This window comes from Phaenicophaeus curvirostris, chromosome 4 (assembly GCF_032191515.1).
Source record: "Phaenicophaeus curvirostris isolate KB17595 chromosome 4, BPBGC_Pcur_1.0, whole genome shotgun sequence".
In the NCBI taxonomy this organism is placed as follows: Eukaryota; Metazoa; Chordata; class Aves; order Cuculiformes; family Cuculidae; genus Phaenicophaeus; species Phaenicophaeus curvirostris.
The window spans coordinates 14974762-14993180 of NC_091395.1; the positions used below are offsets into that span (position 1 = coordinate 14974762).

The 18419-nt window shown below is 42.5% G+C and overlaps 1 protein-coding gene across 1 annotated transcript in view; it reads right to left on the reverse strand.

The window, feature by feature from the left end:
* The window catches only part of SLC10A7 (solute carrier family 10 member 7), a 152223-nt gene extending 136442 nt beyond the window's left edge, over nt 1–15781 (reverse strand). Inside the window, exons 1-4 of the mRNA XM_069855341.1 lie at nt 15650–15781; nt 11794–11876; nt 6986–7122; nt 1633–1708 (exon numbers count right to left, since the gene is read on the reverse strand). Coding sequence (XP_069711442.1) covers nt 1633–1708; nt 6986–7122; nt 11794–11876; nt 15650–15749 — 396 coding nt within the window. The 5' untranslated portion in view covers nt 15750–15781. The remainder of the gene's footprint in view (nt 1–1632; nt 1709–6985; nt 7123–11793; nt 11877–15649) is intronic.
* Between the last annotated feature and the right edge of the window lie 2638 nt (nt 15782–18419).

Genomic DNA, 18419 nt, shown 5'->3' on the forward strand with positions numbered 1-18419 from the left:
CTAGAAGTTCAAGTTTACTTCGTCAGTGATTTATAAAATCCTCACAGAAGCCTCACATGATAGAAAGTTTCTGTTTTTCAGCTGGTATAAAACACACTTCTACCACTCAAGAACACTAACATAAAAAGGGGAACTCTAATGGTCAAGAAACTGAAGTACCTCTCTCGAACCTCACACACAAATGCTGTATGATATTGCGTTCAGCTAAGCAATCACATTTAATTTTTTTCCAGATTTATTTTCCTTGTTCTAAGGACAAGACAGAGAGTGCTAACACAGAATAAGCGCTCATTCAATACTTCATTTCATCCTCACTGTTTAACTACATGGCATCTTTGTATAATTTACAGCACCTACATCTAGAATCGTATGTAGAAAACTTCTCACTTCCCTGTTCATCACTATTACGTACCTGAATTATTTCCTTACACTAATTACTCCACAGCACCTCCATCAGACCATTTTATGATTCTTGTTTTCAAGTAGCAAACTGGGAGACAGTGATGTGCATCAGGATTGCCCGTAATTAGAGATGCTTGACTTGAGATGCTTTGGGTCTCTCTTCAGAGGATAGAGCAATTAAACAGCGCTTTGTCAGTACAAAGTACAACTTCAATCTATTTTAGTGCTATCATGTGTTTTTAAAGCTGACATTAATCAGTCCCAAGAGTCTGAACTCAGAAAATGAGAAGCACACAACTAATGGCCATATTTAATAAATGTGGTTGAAGTGACTCACCCAACCTCACACAGGAGCTCTATGGCTGAATTAAGATTTGGCTCTAACCCTCCAGAACAGCACCCTAGCAGCCCTAGCTTTAAAACCAATCTCTCTTAATGTCATTCTCTCCTTTCCTCACCTCCTAGGTCTCATCTACCTTCAGCAGTTACGAGGAAGCAGATCCAAAGGTAACAACCTCATTAATTAGCACACCTGGATTCATTTCCTAAATGCTGTCTACCTGGTCTTCCTGAAAATAGCAAGTGTTTTGTGGATAAAGACCCTGAAATTATGACAGCATGTGCCATTTTTGGGCAAAAGTACAACAAAACCAAACTGAGTTTGCACAAACAACTTCAATTCTGGCATTTCCTATCTGTTGAGAACTTTGCATTTCATGTCTGCCAGCGAATTCCATGTTCCCAGAATTTTCAACTCATGCAGCTGCAAATAATAAAAGATTTAAACGATCTTTTGTGTCTCCATTATCACTTGCTACTTTCGTACCATCAAGCTTGGACTCCTATTATAGGACCTCTTAATACTTAACATCATTCAAACAATTGCTGTGAGGGCAGATCTTCACCACAAAGCTAGTGGGCTATGAGCCAGTACACTGCATGTGAAAATTATACAGCTAGGAATTACAGTGCAGCAACAAGTAGAAATCTCCTAATGCAAAATTTTACCACCTCAGGAAATTGAGCTTCTTTTGACTTTGAACAACGCCAGCAGATAACACTACTTCCCTTGTTCAACACCAATGTGATACCCAAGCTTTAATTCTAAAGTTTTACAAACCATCATAGCATCACACTGCAATCACTGTTTTGCGATGCAAGTTAATTATAAAAGTGAATTTATTTGAACTTGTTTAAAAAAAAACATTCGAGAACAAAACAAAAACTCACCTCATTTCCACCAACAGCTTTGGTTAATATCACTGCAGAAGACACAGGAGGTGGCATGCAGCCTACTGTCTGCAAGCTGAAAACAACAAAAAGAAATGTTACATTCCTCACACAAGGCAAACACTACGCAAGTTAAAATCTTAAAATATCAAATATCTGAATAGATATGATCATTTTATCTGTGCAACCCAATCAGCCTGCAACAGAGTTAAAGGCCTTCACCAGCTGGTAGGACCTCTATGCCATCTCTTGCCAACCACCACAGTGAAGAGTCATGTCACCGTCTAAAAACCCAAACACTTAACTTCTCTGTGACTCCATTTCCCCATCTGTAGTACTGCATCTACCATCTATCACAAAGAAACCGCATCACATGTCCTGAGGTAGTAAAGTTTGTAGTGTGTTTTGAGATACCTGTAGCTATTCAGGAAAAAAGAAAATAAGCATGTAATCCCTTATTTTCTTGAAAAAGCTGTTCAGCAGTAAGTGTTTTTATCATGAAGCAGAAGAGCAAGAAGAACCATGCTGTCTATTTCAGGTTCCCACATTATTTTGTTTTACACCAACTCCTACTAAAAAAAAAAAAAAATAATAATCACAATTCAGCTTTCTTTCCTGAATTAAAAGGCCATCAAGTGTTTAAGTTTTACGCATGCTTTCACTTCTTGGTAAAATCACCTGACTTCCATTAATCAACACACCAAAACCTTTCTCCCACATTTTAGAAGTCTAAAATACATCATTATTATTTGGTATTTTTTCCATTGTTTGTGCAGCAAAATCATCAACGTATGTAGTAAATGCCATTGCAAACTGGTGATCTTTCTGTTATTCTCCAAGGCAGTCCACAAAAAGTGGCTATTAGAAAAATTAGCTGTATCAAACGTATAATTAGTAACAGGAACATACCACAATAGATTACAATTAAATTTGGGACTCAGTAAAACAGGCCTTCTGAAGAAAAACTGTGTTAACTTAAAAGGAAAAAGTAAGGCATGAAATAAAATAGTCTGCGAAACCTCCAAAAGCACAGAAGCTACGTATGTTTGCCAATATTGGAGTCTGAGATAGTATTCTTGTTCAGATCAACTGCTAGCAGTGAACTACTTTGCACTTGTAACTGTGTTAGTCCATACCCAGAAATGCAGGATCAAAAAAGCTACAGCAAACAGAAGCACTAAATCCAAACAACAGGGAGCATAGTGAAGTGTAATCGATATGCTGCAAATACACAAAAAGCTTAAATAGAAGAAACAGGTAAGTGACAATGGTGGTATTCAGTTTGTCAGCTACAGACACTGTGGAAAAGGAAAGAGACAACTAATGGAAGCATTATGTAAATCCAATTATGAAGTGCCAGGCAGCACTTTGGAAGTACTTTGTACCTTTAGCTTACACTGAAGAAAGCTATGGAAGCAGAGAGCTGTCAGCACTTAGGATAAACTGATATTGAAAAGAAAATAAACACAGGAAAGAAATGGTGTGTGAAGTCTGAAAATATATGTGAAAATATACAGCAGACAAACACATGGTGATTCTCCTGTCTGTCCCCTACATCAGCTGTGATACTGTAAGCACTCTTCTAGGTGGTCTCTTGGCAGTCAGCTCCTTGAATTTCTCATCTGCACTAATAAGGGGTGGATTAAGTTCACCATTATCCAGAGAGGTATGAAATGTCTGCACGGGCATTCATCTCAGCTGGCAGGGATTTTTCACACTAAAAGAGAAAGGTTTAATAACACAATTTCTATGAAGCCTCTCAAATTTAAAACAATTAATTTGGAATTTTAAAAAAAATCACTATCAAGCTGTGGTTTTAAATATTCTTCATTTGAAAATATTAAAGAACTCCTGGTACACACTAAATGGAAATAGTTTCAATCAGGTGCTTTGTATCAACTACACAGTAGCACTACCAATATACAAGCAAATTCCCTTAAGAAAAGAACCAGCTAAAACACTCCACTGGTTCAGGCCACAAGCACTAACATAGGGGGGCCAAACACTCGTGAAAGGGTGGCCAATAACACCTGTTCTGCTATTACAAACAACTGACTAGATGGAACTACCAAAGCCATATTTCGTACCAGATCTTTTATCTCATGACCTACCACTTGTGCTGTAAATCACGGAACAGTTTGGGCTGAAAGGGACCTTAGATATCACCCAGTTCCAACCCCCCTGCCATGGGCAGGGACACCTTCCACTAAACTGGGTTGTGCAAAGCCTCGTCTAACCTGTTCTTTAACACTTCCAGGGATGGGGCATCCACGACTTCTCTGGGCAACCTGTTCCAGTGTCCCACAACCCTCACAGCAAAAAAATTCTTCCTAATATCTAATCTAAATGTCCCCTCTTTCAGCTTAAAACTGCTTCCCCTCATCCTATCACTGCAGTCCCTGATAAATAGCCCCTCCTCATCTTTCCTGTAGGCCCCCCTTAAGCACTAGAAGATTGCTATAAGGTGGCTCTGAAGCGTTCTTTTCTCTTCACTAAAACAAGCCCAACTGTCTCAGCCTGTCTTTGTATGGGAGGTGTTCCAGCCCTCTGATCATCTCTGTGGCCTCCTCTGGACTTGTTCTAACAAATCCATGTCCTTCCTGTGCTGAGGACTCCAGAACTGAATACAATACTTCAGGTGGGGTCTCATGAGAGCAGAAGAGAGGTGGAAAATTGTCTCCGTCACCCTGCTGGTTGCACTTCTTTTGGTGCAGCCCAGAACACAGCTGGCCTTCTGGGTTTGCAAGCACACATCGCCAGCTCATGTCACGCATCCACCAGCACTCGCAAGTCCTTCTCTTCAGGGCTACCCACAATCCATTCTCTGCCCAGCCTGCAATTGTGTTTGGGATTGCCCTGACCCAGGTGCAGGACCTTGCACTTGGCCTTACTGAACTTCAGGAACTTCATCATATATATAGCTATATGCCAAGAGTGGCAGAAGAGGTGAATCTGTGCAAATATTAACAGGCTGTTTCACAATCCTTTTCAAAGAGATCCTGTCAATAAAAAGCCTAGTCATCTAAAAAAAATTAACTTAAAAGATGTTTGCGATGATGGCAGTTTCTGTTCTATTCTACATATTTCAAAATATTTGCAAAACAACAAACCTCCTAGTATCATCCTAGGGAGAGAGGGGGCAGGGGAAAACCCCATGGTAGAAACACAGATGAAAAGCTGGTACCATCCAAATCTGCCTCCCAAATAATGTTTACAGCAAAATAGATCATTATAGAGGATGCAAGAATCTACGGTTCATTCTGAAGGAAGGTGAGAAGTTAACTGCGGGCTTGATGATGCCCCTTAGGCATAAAGTTGTGTAGAGTAATGGTCCCCAGAGGAGCTAACCTGCACGCCCTTGGGAGCATATGCCTATTTTTCCAAGCCTTTGTAGGACTTATTAACTAGCTACCACTACAAACTGTGCTAAACATTCACAATGAAGAAGTAACTTTGCCAAAGCCGGCGTTCCCTGCCAGCTGTTTTCATTAGGATACTTCAGTGTTCCTGGGGAATAAAAACTAGAACTGCTGGGTATTAGGATGAACTTCCGGTGACACAGAGCAGCACAGGCAGTTCCTTGCATCTGCTCCTAACTCTGCTTTCATGAACCCATACAGGAACATGCAAGTACCTGCTTTAAAAATGTGTTCTCCCAGAATTAGGACAGAACTCAATACCTTCTGCACCTGCATGGCACTGAAGGTACAGCTCCCATCAGGATCCCTTGGCAGCGGACACCTTTAGAACCACACAACAGCCGCTGCTCTGAGCATGTCCCAAACAGACGTATTCATCAAGAAAGCACTCTTAAAAAACAACCTAGCAAACATTCATTTCCTTAAACTCCTCAATCTGACCATTCTTCAAATGAAGTCTTGATATAACAGTTACTGCACTGAACAAGCGCTTGCAAGGCAGGTTGAAACATACGTAGTAAGTAGATGATCACACTCATAAAACCGACACACCTTCATGAAAATTGAGTCTGGTTTAGGCTCCACTTTTAGGGAGATACATTTCCAAGTGTTTCTTTTTTTTTTTAAAAGAATACATACATAGTTTCACACCCAGTTTCACAGGTGCCTATGTATATACATATACTTGCATATTTAAGACATGTCCCTTAAATACTAACAACCAGAGTGGCATAAGAGTCATAGGAAAGAAGAGATAAGAAGTGCTCCAAGGAACAAAAAACACAGAACTCTCTTGCACCTTGGACTTCATCAACTGAGACACCCATGAATTAAGACAGAATTTGTGCTAATTGTGGAAAATCATGTCTTTGCTCTAGCTGAGGAAAAACCTCACAATGATCCTACTTTAAAGAATAACCTTTACTATGAATAGCCAAATACAAAACCACATTGCATAGCAGCCTTGTTGTTTCCTTGATGTGCCAATACTGTTAAGCAAAACAGTACTAACTTTTAAATTATGTCATCTCAATTTCACCTTCTCAGTATCATCTGTACAACTTCACACTTGGTGGAAAACCTGGAGAAGCCCCTTAAAAATAAAACAAAATGCTCTTCTGGGTGTAGGACTTGTAAAAACATAAACATGGGTAATTTTATCATTAAAATTTTTAAGACAGTGAACTCTCCCCAAGCAATGTTTCACCAAGCAGCAAGAAACAGTGGAGATTCTTTAAATAGTTTTCTAAAATAATTGATTTTTGCATTAAAACACTCCAGTATAGCTGCGTAGTGCTAGGTATTGACCTTTGATTCTATAAAAAGCTTTCTATTTTTTTTTAATTTTCTATAACATCTATCATTACTGCATCATCAATGCAGCTTTGGAACCACACACTGGCAGAGTACCCCAGGGATTTTATAACACGTTGTTTTCATGGTAACTTAGCTTCTGCTCATCTAATAGTTCTCCTCCTACACAAAACTTTACTCTTCCTATACCCCACAATTTAGCTAGGAAAAGATATTGAACCCCAATCTGAACACATGCAAAACATTCAAAACAGAAAGGAACATCAGTATGTGGCGTACACAGTATTTATTAACTGACTTATGTTTTTCCTTCAGCGTTCCTTTCCTTTCCTCCTCATCCTTCTTGAGGCCCAGCATAACACTGCAACTGTGCTTGATGAAAGAGAAAGCTCATCTGTTGCAAGCTCCCTACTAACTGCCCAGACTTCCTGAAAACGAGACCAGGTTTCTGAAAGGATGATCTTGCACTTGTACTGTGTTTTCAACACCGAAGTGCGGAAGCACAGAAACAACCAGCAAAACCTGTTCACGGTACAAGTCTTAAAATGCCCATTGTAGGATAAGCAGTCCTTTAAGAAGACAGCTACAAATACATTTCACTCCATTATGCTTAAACATACCCTTTTAAAAGCCATTCATTTATAGGTGTGATTGATAATAGCTGAAGAAAGAGCCATATTGCTGTTGGGAAGAACACAAGTGTAAAAATCTGGACAAAAAGGTGTAGTTTCACATGCATCAAAGCACTTGTCAGCTCCTGCAAAAGAAAAAGAAGAGAGGAAGTTGCAGTCATAACAGCTGAAGTAATATCACATTTGAGCTTTTAAAACTAGGATCATCTTTATAATACAAAAGAGAGTGCACATCAAAAAGGCTCCTTTAGAGATCATCTGATCTCCTCTTTAATAATGAAGTACATCCAGACAACATAAAAGCTCTGTCTGCTCCTGGGCATTTTTCCAAAAGAATTGTCCACCACTTCAATAATAGTGAGGCTCTCATAACAGCAGTTTTTCAGCAGGCAACCTTAGCGCTTTGTCACTGTGTCAAAACCTGTGTTAACTACGCCAATAGTCTGTTTACTTTATTGACTGTTGATAGCAAGAGGAAGGGAAACTTGTACTGTCCACGTGACTTTGAGTTTCTCTAGTCTAAAAAGAGCCACAGATTGATTCTCATTTACAGCGTAGGAAGAAAAAAAATTATGTTTAACTTACAGTCATCATTTGTGGTGGATTTTTTTTAAGGAAATACCAACAAACATAGAAAGCAATCTAATCTGTAGCAGATTTTGATTATTTATCATATCAACATATAGGGGAAATTAGGCTGATGAATAGTAAAGAAAGAATATCAAGACCACAACAAGATTACCAACAGCTAAAATGTAAAATTCAGAGAATAAAGTGCAAAACACCACTGGAAGCTGAGAAAAAAAAAACCAATAAAAAAATTAAGTAATGTAAGAGCACTCCAGAGAGGTGATCAAGTATCCTTATACAATAAACTCTTCAGTTAGCTCTGTGTCTCCCTGCTGCTGTCTTTTCAGGCACTGCAAGGATCTTCTACACAGTTTTTGAGTAGAAGGAAAAACCCTTGTACTTTTCAGCTCATTTCAACTCTCATAGACAGAGAAGAAAAATTCCTTTTCCTTTCTCTTAAAATAACTTGCACTCTTTTTTTCAAGTAAACAATGCAACTGGAAAAGAACTGATGGCACTTTTATTCAAAACCTAATTTGCTGGGATTCTTCAACTACCTGACACCCCAGATGCATTTATTAAAAAAAAAAAGCAATATAAAAAAGTGTATTTCCATGTACAGTAATGCAGCAACCAATCATCAACTGCCACCCTCTTGCAGCTTCAAAACAGTTGAACTTTTATAAAGCACAATCAAATACTGCATTTTTGACCACCCAAATGCACACTGATGCAATTATACATCTGGAAGTACCAGCATTTCAGCACCCCATCTTCACTACTTTATTTCCCTTAATAACATTATCTCTCAAATTTGGGTTAGGGGAAAAAAACTTCCAAAAAAAAAAATACACATCCATTCACATCCTTATCAATGTTATACAAAACCTGGACCTGAAACGTACAGCTTGATCCATTTTTACCAAGAAAGTATCATTATATTCAGTGCTTGGTTAACTGAAGCGCAGGAAGAAAAGATACCTGGAAAGACCTATATAAAAGTGTATGTTTTAAAAATAAATAATACAATTGAGAAAAAAAAAAAGCAAGCGAATTCTTTCAGCAAAGCTGCTAATTCCTCCTCCATTTCCACCAAGTCACCCCTAGCCACAAACTTCCTGGTGGACCATTGAAGGCACCATCACACATACAGAAGTGCCCTTTTAATGTGAAACTTCTACAATTGGAAAACACCTTGAAAACAGATGATTTGAAGAAAACTGTGTGATGCTTTCAAAAGCAAAACCTAAGACAGAAACTTGAGAAAGCCTGATTAGAGCTTCCAGAGAGCAAGGAACACAAGTACAACACAGCCAACCTAGCACATGAAGGAATGCTGTACTAATGAAACAGGTCTTTGCAGACCTAAATTGCCAGTCGTTAAAATGTTTCCTCTGATTGCCTTTTAGAAGAGTTATTCCTTCGCCTGTATCACCATAAAACAAGCACCGAGGCAAGCAGCCTTCACCTTCTTAAGCAATCTAAGAAGACTTGTCCCAAAATACATACATCGCTGCAGCCTTGAAAAAAGCAGAAGACACTGAAAAGTTACTGGAAGCCCTTGGTTACAACTCTGTTTCTGCTTACCAGGTAGAAGAGGTTACCTTGGATTTCCCAGTATTTCAGACCCTTTAAAGAGCTTATTCTAGCCTCTTACTGGTCAGTGTGGGTCCCTGTTGCCATCCCGCCGTGCTTAGACGGTCATAGCTGGACTCCCCTGGGCAAAAACCCACAAAGAGCAAACAATATTTTCAGTGACTTGCCAAGCTCCTCATTGACATGGATAACTCAAGTATGTGATTTAGTTTCTGGGGCCCTGCAGGAGGTACTCGCTGTAAAAGAGCAAGCTATCCAGTCACTGAAAACTGAAAGAGCACTGTATCAAGGCAGAATCAAATGTTCTTGTCATGCCTGGACACAGACTCTTTCTTCAAATGCAAAAGGATCTCAGTAACCTCTAGAGCTGAAGTTGTAACAGGCAGACTCTACCCGAATACTGGGGATTATTTTGTAAAATGCTTCTTGAATACACGTTAGCAAAATTTTTTGAGCATACATTTTCACAGCAGATAAAACCAGAAGTGTAACCTTAAAAGAGCATCAGCTATTTCTAATTATGTCAGATCTATCAGAAGGCCTGTTAACACTTACACAACTTTTTATCATTCCATAAAGCATACCAAACACTAGTTTCAATATAATGTTATTCAAGGTAGAACAGCCGACACACAGTCAAGAACTAATAAGACAAGAGCAGAAACAATTGACTTTGCACTCAAATAAAAAGATACATTAGGTGACTAGCAAAACCAACTTTATGTTGTGCCTTTAAAAATTAAAACACGCCCCAAACTATTCCAATAAAATCATGACCTGTCCTCCTAATACATTTAAGGATTGTCTTTAACGTACATTTTGTGATGGAACATAAAGCTCGAAATGAAGTACCAGCCCTAACTGATGCTTCCAAAGCAACCCGAGATCAGCGGCCTGGACATAAACATCAGCTCCTATAGAAGCTTCATTTGCATCAATAGATTGCTTTTAGAACCACAGATGAAAAAAACCTTACGCGAGTTCAAAATAGGACATGACACATTGCCCAGGAACCTGTCAGCCACAGCACCTTAACTGGAAAAAGTTAGATGTATGCTAGCATTGAGAGTCTAATCAAGGTTTTGATAGCACTATTGATTTCACTCTCACTCACAGCTGCTTTACAAATATAATACTTCAAGAATTCAAACTAGTGAAAGCAAAAGAAGTTTTATGTTTTTTTCTCTACATGCAAAGATTCCTAACCACGAAAGCAGGAAACTCCACTCTATTAGCAATACTCAGGCTTTGTGTTCCAGGTCCTCTTCTCTGTGGAAGGAAGAGCCTCTTAGCAGCCTACTTCCATTAGGATTAATTACTGTCCCAGGCAAATAGATAACATGGTTCTTCCTGCTTCCACATAAGACCACAATTCTTCAAATAGCTGCTACAGAATCGACTACAGCTATTCCCTTATACTATGTCCCAGCAGAACTAGAGGACCTAGTGCTAGAACTGCTAGCAGACACAGGAGAGGGCTGCCATCAGTTCGAACACCACCTCCATTTGAAATTTCATTACTATAACCATGGTAATAGGTACAGAAACCTTTTTTGTTGCTGAAAGCACACTGTTTATCCAAATCCCAGCTTGCCCAGAAGATAACTGGACAATACCATGATTATTCTTTTAGGCATTAGTATCATGCAACACAGGAATGACATCATCTGTTCACACAGCCAACAGCATTAAAGGAATGAAGAAACTAGACTAGCAGAGACATGCAGCGTTTTGCTTCAGCTCTGGCTGCTGCTTCTCTTCTTGGCACATAGCCCTTGTTTCCTTTCAACATGCCTCATTCACATCACTAAGAGGTTCTCCCCTTCATCTCTTCTTACTCCCAGATTGTTCCTCTTTGAAAAGTTGACACAAAATTTGAAATAAATCTCACTGTCTGTGATATGCAGCAGAGCGTAGGCACTTCAAGTCCATCTGTCCACAACTAAATCCTGTGGAAAAGATTGCCAAGACTTTGGCCTTGCATCTTCAGAGACACCCTTTTGTGTTGACAGTAGCTGCTGTCCTGTGCCTGCTCAATGTGGCAATTTAAAATCATCACATCTTTTCCTGCATCAATCCTGTAGCGACCAGCTTAAGCAGTTTTACCTAGAGAGCCCATACCCTCTCTTTGCATCCTAAAGAGGCGTGGAGACTCCATATAACACCTCCCTGCCTGGTTCCCAATAAAGTTCCACCCTAGGATTTATAGTTTTCTGACCTGTGTTTGAACCGAGCAGTGGGAAAGCCAAGGTGCAGAAGGCAGGTGCAAGTGTGCTGCTGGGTCACACCCTGGTTTGGGATTGGGACACATCCAGGGTGTAGATCCAGTCTCAAAATTGTGCTCAGAACTTCCATTTAGTTAAAGCCCTGAAAAGTCAAGCAACCCACTCTCTATGCATGGGTGGAATTTTTTAACATATTTCTCAAAATGTTCATTACTTTGTGAAGAATTTTATGAAGTCAGGGAAAAGTTATTCCATAAATGTCTAGTGTCTACTTCCTCTTGTGAAGCGTTCTCCCAGCATGAACAACAATAGCATAGTAATTAAACACTCCAATTACATGCAAACCTTTTAAAAGCAAAACTTCTTGAAGCAAAACAAGAATGTAGCAATTAAAAAATACAGTACCTCAGTTTTTAAGGAGAGTCCACTGTTAAAGAATATAGCTGAAACAGCAACGTAAGTTATGGTAATTTCTGGTTTCAAGGGTCCTAAAAAATATAGACAGAGAACAAAGTTAACTACAGTCAGAGGTGATGATATGCATACATTACATCAAAGTATATAAGAACACTTTAAAAAATATCTGGAGAAAATCTAATCATTAAAGTCTCTAATAAAAAGAATGGGCTTTATATTAAGTTAAGAAAGTATGCTATTAATTTTTAAATAAAGGCAAATCAGCGAGCGTAGAGTGAGGTATGCTGTCATACAAATTTGGCTTCCATGATTATAGGCCACTGGGAACTAATGGGTAAATTCTGGAAATGCAAAACCAGGGAATTTTTCACAGTTCTGTCATCAGTGTATTTCTACAGCACCAGCAAACTCAAAGTGCACACCCAAATAAAAATATTAGCTGCTCCCTCCACAGGGCCATGGGTATCATTCAGTACCTACCTCTCACTACCTCTTCTACAACACACACACCCGTCTGGCTGCCTGCACAGAAGAAACCAAATCGTATCTTGCAATGATTTCCATGGGGCAATACGATTCTGCATTACTCCCCCTCAACAGGGCTGTGGGAAAGTGGTTCTTTCCAGCCCTAAAATAACACATTTCAAGACACACTGCTGCAGTGAATCCAGCAAGGGCAGATGCCTGCACCTCCAAGGGTTCCACTACGTTAAAGCCTTACATTCGTACATAGTTATAAACTTCTTTTTCTTTTTTTCAGGGAGATTAAAACAAAATACTTTTTACATTTCCATAAAAATGATGAACTCTTTTAGTACATTTTGCCTTCACAGGCTACCAAGTGCAAAATGTATACTCATTTTTTCACAAGCATTCAACCAGTTACTACATTACAAAGAAAATATTATCAGCCTACTCAGGACAAAAGTAGCATCTTAACTCTGCAAATGACAGCAAGCTATCATGAACAAAAATGCAGCAGCAAACAAGCAAGTCTTTACTAGATTCTCCAGAAGAGAAGATTTTTTTTCTGCTCTCTCAGATGAATGATACATTGATGGTCACACTGGAGCAAGGTAAATGATCCTTAACTTAAAGGGATTTGATCACACACTGAGTCTAATCAAATTCATATCTCCAGTCATTTAAGCTCAAATCCTGCTCTCAGAGAGGACTCTGATGATGAGGCACTAAAATTGTGTGTGTTAAATACAAAAACAGACCAACCTACCTATATGAAATGTAAGGTAAAAATAAGCCAGGAAATGCAAGAGTTAAAACTGCAACAAAGCAAATGGCCAGTTGCAAAATTATGCTGTGTTAGCTGAATAGCTGGCAGCAGAAAAGCCAGAAAAATTATATACATAGTTATCCAGAAAAATTATATACATAGTTATCCAGAAAACTGCATTTTCTATATATATAATCTTTCTAATCTTTTAGATTACAGCATATATACAAATGCACGCACACACTGGGCAGACAGGCAGTGGGTTAGTCAGTCTGGTTAACATACAGGTTCTTCCAGGACTCAGTTGTCCTGTCTCAGGGTTTTTCAGTGGAATTACTGAACTCCTTTGCGCAGGAGTAACCTCTACTGCTAGAGCAACCACATGTTCATGGAGCACAGGCAACTCTGGTCAGAACAGACCCCCTTCATCTCATGCATAAGACTGGTCAGGAAAGTTCCATTCACAAAGGAACTAAATAGGCTCATTCATCAAATGGAAAAACACCCAAAAAGGACTTGGCTTACACCCTGAAAGTGGCAACAGCACAAATCTTTGTTATTTGTGGCACAACGTCCCACCGGTATGGATGCTAGACCATCCATACCATTCAGTAATGCCTCGCAAATCACACTGCGTGGGTTTGTCAGCTAGAACATGATGAACTAAGGTTTTCTCACATGCCGATATTCGCCAGCCCTTCTCCTCTTTTTTTTTTTTTCTTCTGGTTTTAAAACAAGCACAGAGATCACGTAGCTTCAAAAGAGGGAAATCACTTTGGGGAACACGTGCTCAGGAGTTTCAATCACTGCTTGTAAGATTTTTCACGCAAGTTGTCCCATAAACAATACCACGTCAAAGCTTGACATGTCTTTGCAGTAGAATAATTAAGTACTCCCATCATAGTGCTTCCATGCAGGAAGTAAGCTGAGGAGAAAATATCTCCTGTTCTACTTAAAAGGATCTCCCACATTGCTGCAAACAATTAGCGTGACAGTCAAACCAGAAAAGGACAAACCACCTGATACTACCAATTTAAAGTTGTCTTTAAGGTCTGCAGAAGACACAGCATGGATTCTGCAAGAAGCTCCATGTGGGTCCTGTTCACCTATGCAAAATAGAACGCAGATGGTAGAAGGGATCCTTGCACAGCAGGAATCTGCCTACCCTGAACTCCATGAAGTACCAGAGCCTTAGCTGCCACAGCAAGTGTTCAGAGCCGTATTATTTTAAAATCACTGTCATTTTCCCAGAACCTAAAGGGGAGGAGGGGAATGCTGGTTCCTCAGCAAGAAGCTGCCTGTCCTCAAACTTCAGCTCTGTTAAGGGAAAAATAAAATAAAAATTCTATGCATGTGAAAACACTGTTAGATTCTTCCTCTACTCCCTTAACAGGGAATTGCTAAAGGAATTCTGTTCAAGGGTTCTACAGCCCTTTTCTTAAATCTTCGTACATCCACTAGGAAAAAAACGCCTAACATTTAATCTGTTCTTGAAAACTGTGAACATCTGGAAGCCAAGTTACAATGGAAACTAACCAGAAGATGTTGCCAGCATGTATAAAGATAGGCTGTTTGTTTTAAAACAACGCTGGATAATTCAGCAGCTCTTGTTATAAAAAACACACAAGTCCTCACTGCTCAGGAAAGAACTTCTGTTTTGTTTACTATGAGCATTTGAAAACATTTTGCCTAGAATCTTTTTCACTATTTTCTGTCATCGTTCCCAAAGAAGTAAGAAGGAATGAAAAAAAAAGGCTCTTAAAAATACAATGGTGTTACTATAAAGTAAAAAAAAAAAAAATCTGGCTCAAAAATATTCTTTAAAATGCAAGTATGCTATCATAAAGTAAAAACAAAACCACCTGGCTGAAATATGGCACCTGGGATTTTAACACCATGTAGACGTTGAGCTGCACCTCTCGGGAAGCTCACAGATGGCAGATGCTCATACACTGAACTGCAATGACTTCATGCCCATCTTAAACTGAGTAATAACTTCAGGAACTCCAATAGGAGCATCTTCCAAGTAAGCTACCAACTGGTTTTCACTGCTACTAACCCAGAAGGAGCAGGATATGACCGAGACACGAAGTTTCCATCCACTTTTCACTGCTAGTAACGCAGAAGGAGCAGGATATTACTGAAACGCCAGGTAGTTTTCATTGCTGTTTACCCAGGAGCAGGATGTTACTCAAACACCAAGTTACCATCCAGCTTCCACCGACGCTAACCCAGAAGGAGCAAGATGCTACCGAAACACTAAATTGCCATGCAGTTTTCGCTTTTATTAACCCAGAAGGAGCTGGATGCCGCTGGAACGGTAAGTTACCCCCCAGTTCTCGCTGCTACGAAGCCCGAAAGAGCAGGATATTCCCGGAGCGACCCGCAGGGCGCCTAGGGAAGGCGCCCACCCGGGAACACACGCCGAGGCGTCTCCTGGGTTCCTGAGGAGCGGCGAGGGGGGACCCGAGGGGACCAGGGCGTCCTGCATCCCAAGTTTCTGAGCGGATGCCCCCGCGGGCGCTCGGGGGGAGGGGGGGGATCCGGGTACCGAAAGGCAGCGAGGGAATGGGACAAAAAGTCTCGCGGAGGGGCAGCGGGCGGCCGACTCACCGCCTTTGACGCCGACCCCGGGCTGCAGCCTGGCCGCCGCGATGACCACGACGATGCCGAGGATGAACCACTCCTTCCGCAGGCGCTCGGGCAGCGCCATGGCGCGGCGGGGCGGCCGCAGCCCCCGCGCGGCCCCGGCCGGATCCGCCGCCGGGGAAGGGCGCTCCCACCGCCGCCATCGCTACCGCGCACCTCCGAATAGACGCGCGGCACCGACTCGCTCCGTGCTCGGGGAAGGGATCGTAAAGAGTTCCAAACCCCCGTGCCGGCTACAGGGACACCTCCCACCAGCCCAGGCTGCCCGAGGCCCCGTCCGACCTGGCCTTGAGCCACCCCCAGGGACGGGGCAGCCACAGCTCCCCGGGGCAACCTGTGCCGGCGCCTCACCGCCCGCGTGGCGAAGAAATCCCTCCTTATGCCTCGTCTGAATGTTCCCCTCTCCAGTTTATATCCACTCCCCCTAGTCCTATCGCTACGAGCCTTTGTAAACAGTCCCTCCCCAGCTTGCTTGTAGCCCCTTCAGGTGCTGAAAGATCGCTATAAGATCTCCTCGAAGCCTTCTAATCTCCCAGCTGAACAACCGCAACTCTCTCAGCCTGTCCCCACGTGAAAGGCGCTCCAGCCCTCTGATCATCCTTGTAGCCCTCCTCCGAACCCATTCCAGCAGCTCCATACGCTGAGGATTCCAGAGCTAGAGGCAACATTCATAGAATCACCAGGCTGGAAGAGACCCACCGGCTCATCGAGTCCAACCATTCCAATCAAACACCAAACCGTGTCCCTAAGCGCCTCGTCCACCCGTGCCTTAAACACCTCCAGGGAAGGTGACTCAACCACCTCCCTGGGCAGCCTCTGCCAGTGCCCGATGACCCTTTCCGTGAAGAACCTTTTCCTAATGTCCAGCCTAAATCCGCCCCCGGCGGAGCTTGAGGCCATTCCCTCCTGTCCTGTCCCCTGTCACTTGGGAGAAGAGGCCAGCACCCTCCTCTCCACAACCTCCTTTCAGGTAGTTGTAGAGAGCAATGAGGTCTCCCCTCAGCCTCCTCCTCTCCAGGACAAACACCCCCAGCTCTCTCAGCCGCTCCCCACAGGCCTGTTCTCCCGCCCCCTCACCAGCCCCGCCGCTCCTCTCCGGGCTCGCCCCAAAGCCTCAACATTCCAGGTATGTAATACTTTCCCAGGACTAATCTTAAGGTTGTTACGAACTTCCTTAAGCTTCCCTTCCAACCCAAACCATCCTCCAAGAGGGACATCCTAACTTTCAAGAAAACGCAACTAATCAGATGAAACGCTAGCTTGAATCAAACATATCCCGCTTTCGCTTTTTTCCAGAGCGGGAGGGTGGTGCGCGGCGTTTCGGAGCATTACGGCGCTCGGTGACGCGCGGCGGGGCGGGGGCGGCGCTCGCCCGGGCGCCCCGGAGCCCCCGGTTCCCGGCGGGGACGGCGAGAGGCAGGGTGGCTCCTCGCTTTCTCCTCGGAGTTCGCCCCCGGCTGCTGTAGGAAAGCGCCTCCCGGCGCGGCCCGAAGGCATCCGAGATAGGGAAGCAGCTGCGAGCAGAGGGGGGTTGTCTAAAAAGACGCTGAACAGCAGGGATGCTTAAACACAAGGCGTTATCCTCTCCGTGGAATGGACAGCGGGACGTGTCCCTGCCCGTCGCAGGGGGGTTGGAACTAGATGATCTTGAAGGTCCCTTCCAACCCAAACTACTCTACGATTACCTTCCCCCTAGAGAAAGAAACGCCTGTCGCGACATCCCGACAGCATCTCCCGGGACGCGTGGGAGCGCCCGGTGGTCCAGCCGGCTCCCGAGCTCGGCAATTCCCTGTGCGGAGGTCGATGGATTCATTCCAATGTTTAAAAAAAAAAAAACCCACCACACCAACAAACCCTCATTCTGGCCCCCGCCCTGCACTTTCCATTTCCTCTCCCCCTCTCCGATGGATTCATCGATCCAGCCTCTTCCTCCACGAGGTCATCTGTCCAGTCTCTTTCCCGATGGATTCATCAGTCCAGTTTCTTCCCCCTCGCTCTAAACCCCACCAGCCAGGAGATGAAGCACGTCAAGCTCCATCCTCCCAGCTGCTCACCCCATTGCAGCATCGCACGCACGACACTTAGGTTGGGCGATGTCTAAACATTTAGGTAAGTTTATACTCCGAGGTCTCTGTGGGTATATTCAGGTTTCAAAGAACAGCCCCTACCATGTGCTTTCCGCTCCCTGCTACCAAGTAAATAAATGTTTATGGCTCACGGCTGAGCTCAAGAGGCGTATGTTGCTGTACGTCCTACGAGGTTCACGTGCATAAACACGTACACATCACAGCTGGGTTTTTTTGAACATGGAGGGAACGTGCCTCCTCCCACCCCAAGGGGGTTTAAAGTGTGCAGTTTGAAGTAATTGTACATTTCACTCTTTTACTAACATTTACTGGAGTAGATATTGGTCCTTGCTCTCAGCTCAAATACAAGTGCCAAATTGTAAAATCTCAGTGCATTTGCCTGTGCAACTGCCACAGGTTGACTGTTTGGGGAGAAAATAAATGCTTAACAGCTGTTCTAGTGCAAGCTGTGATTACAACGAACAGAGGGTTTGATTACTCAGAGGATTTGATTACTGCATAGGAAGGCTGGGATGAATCAGCTAAAGATGTGAAGTTAATGTTTATCATAAAAATTGTTAAATCTTTGTGTGGATACTCATGCACAGGTGAGGTGGTCTTATGACATGGTTTTTACCTGTACCATTCACAGATAAGAGTGCTTAGAC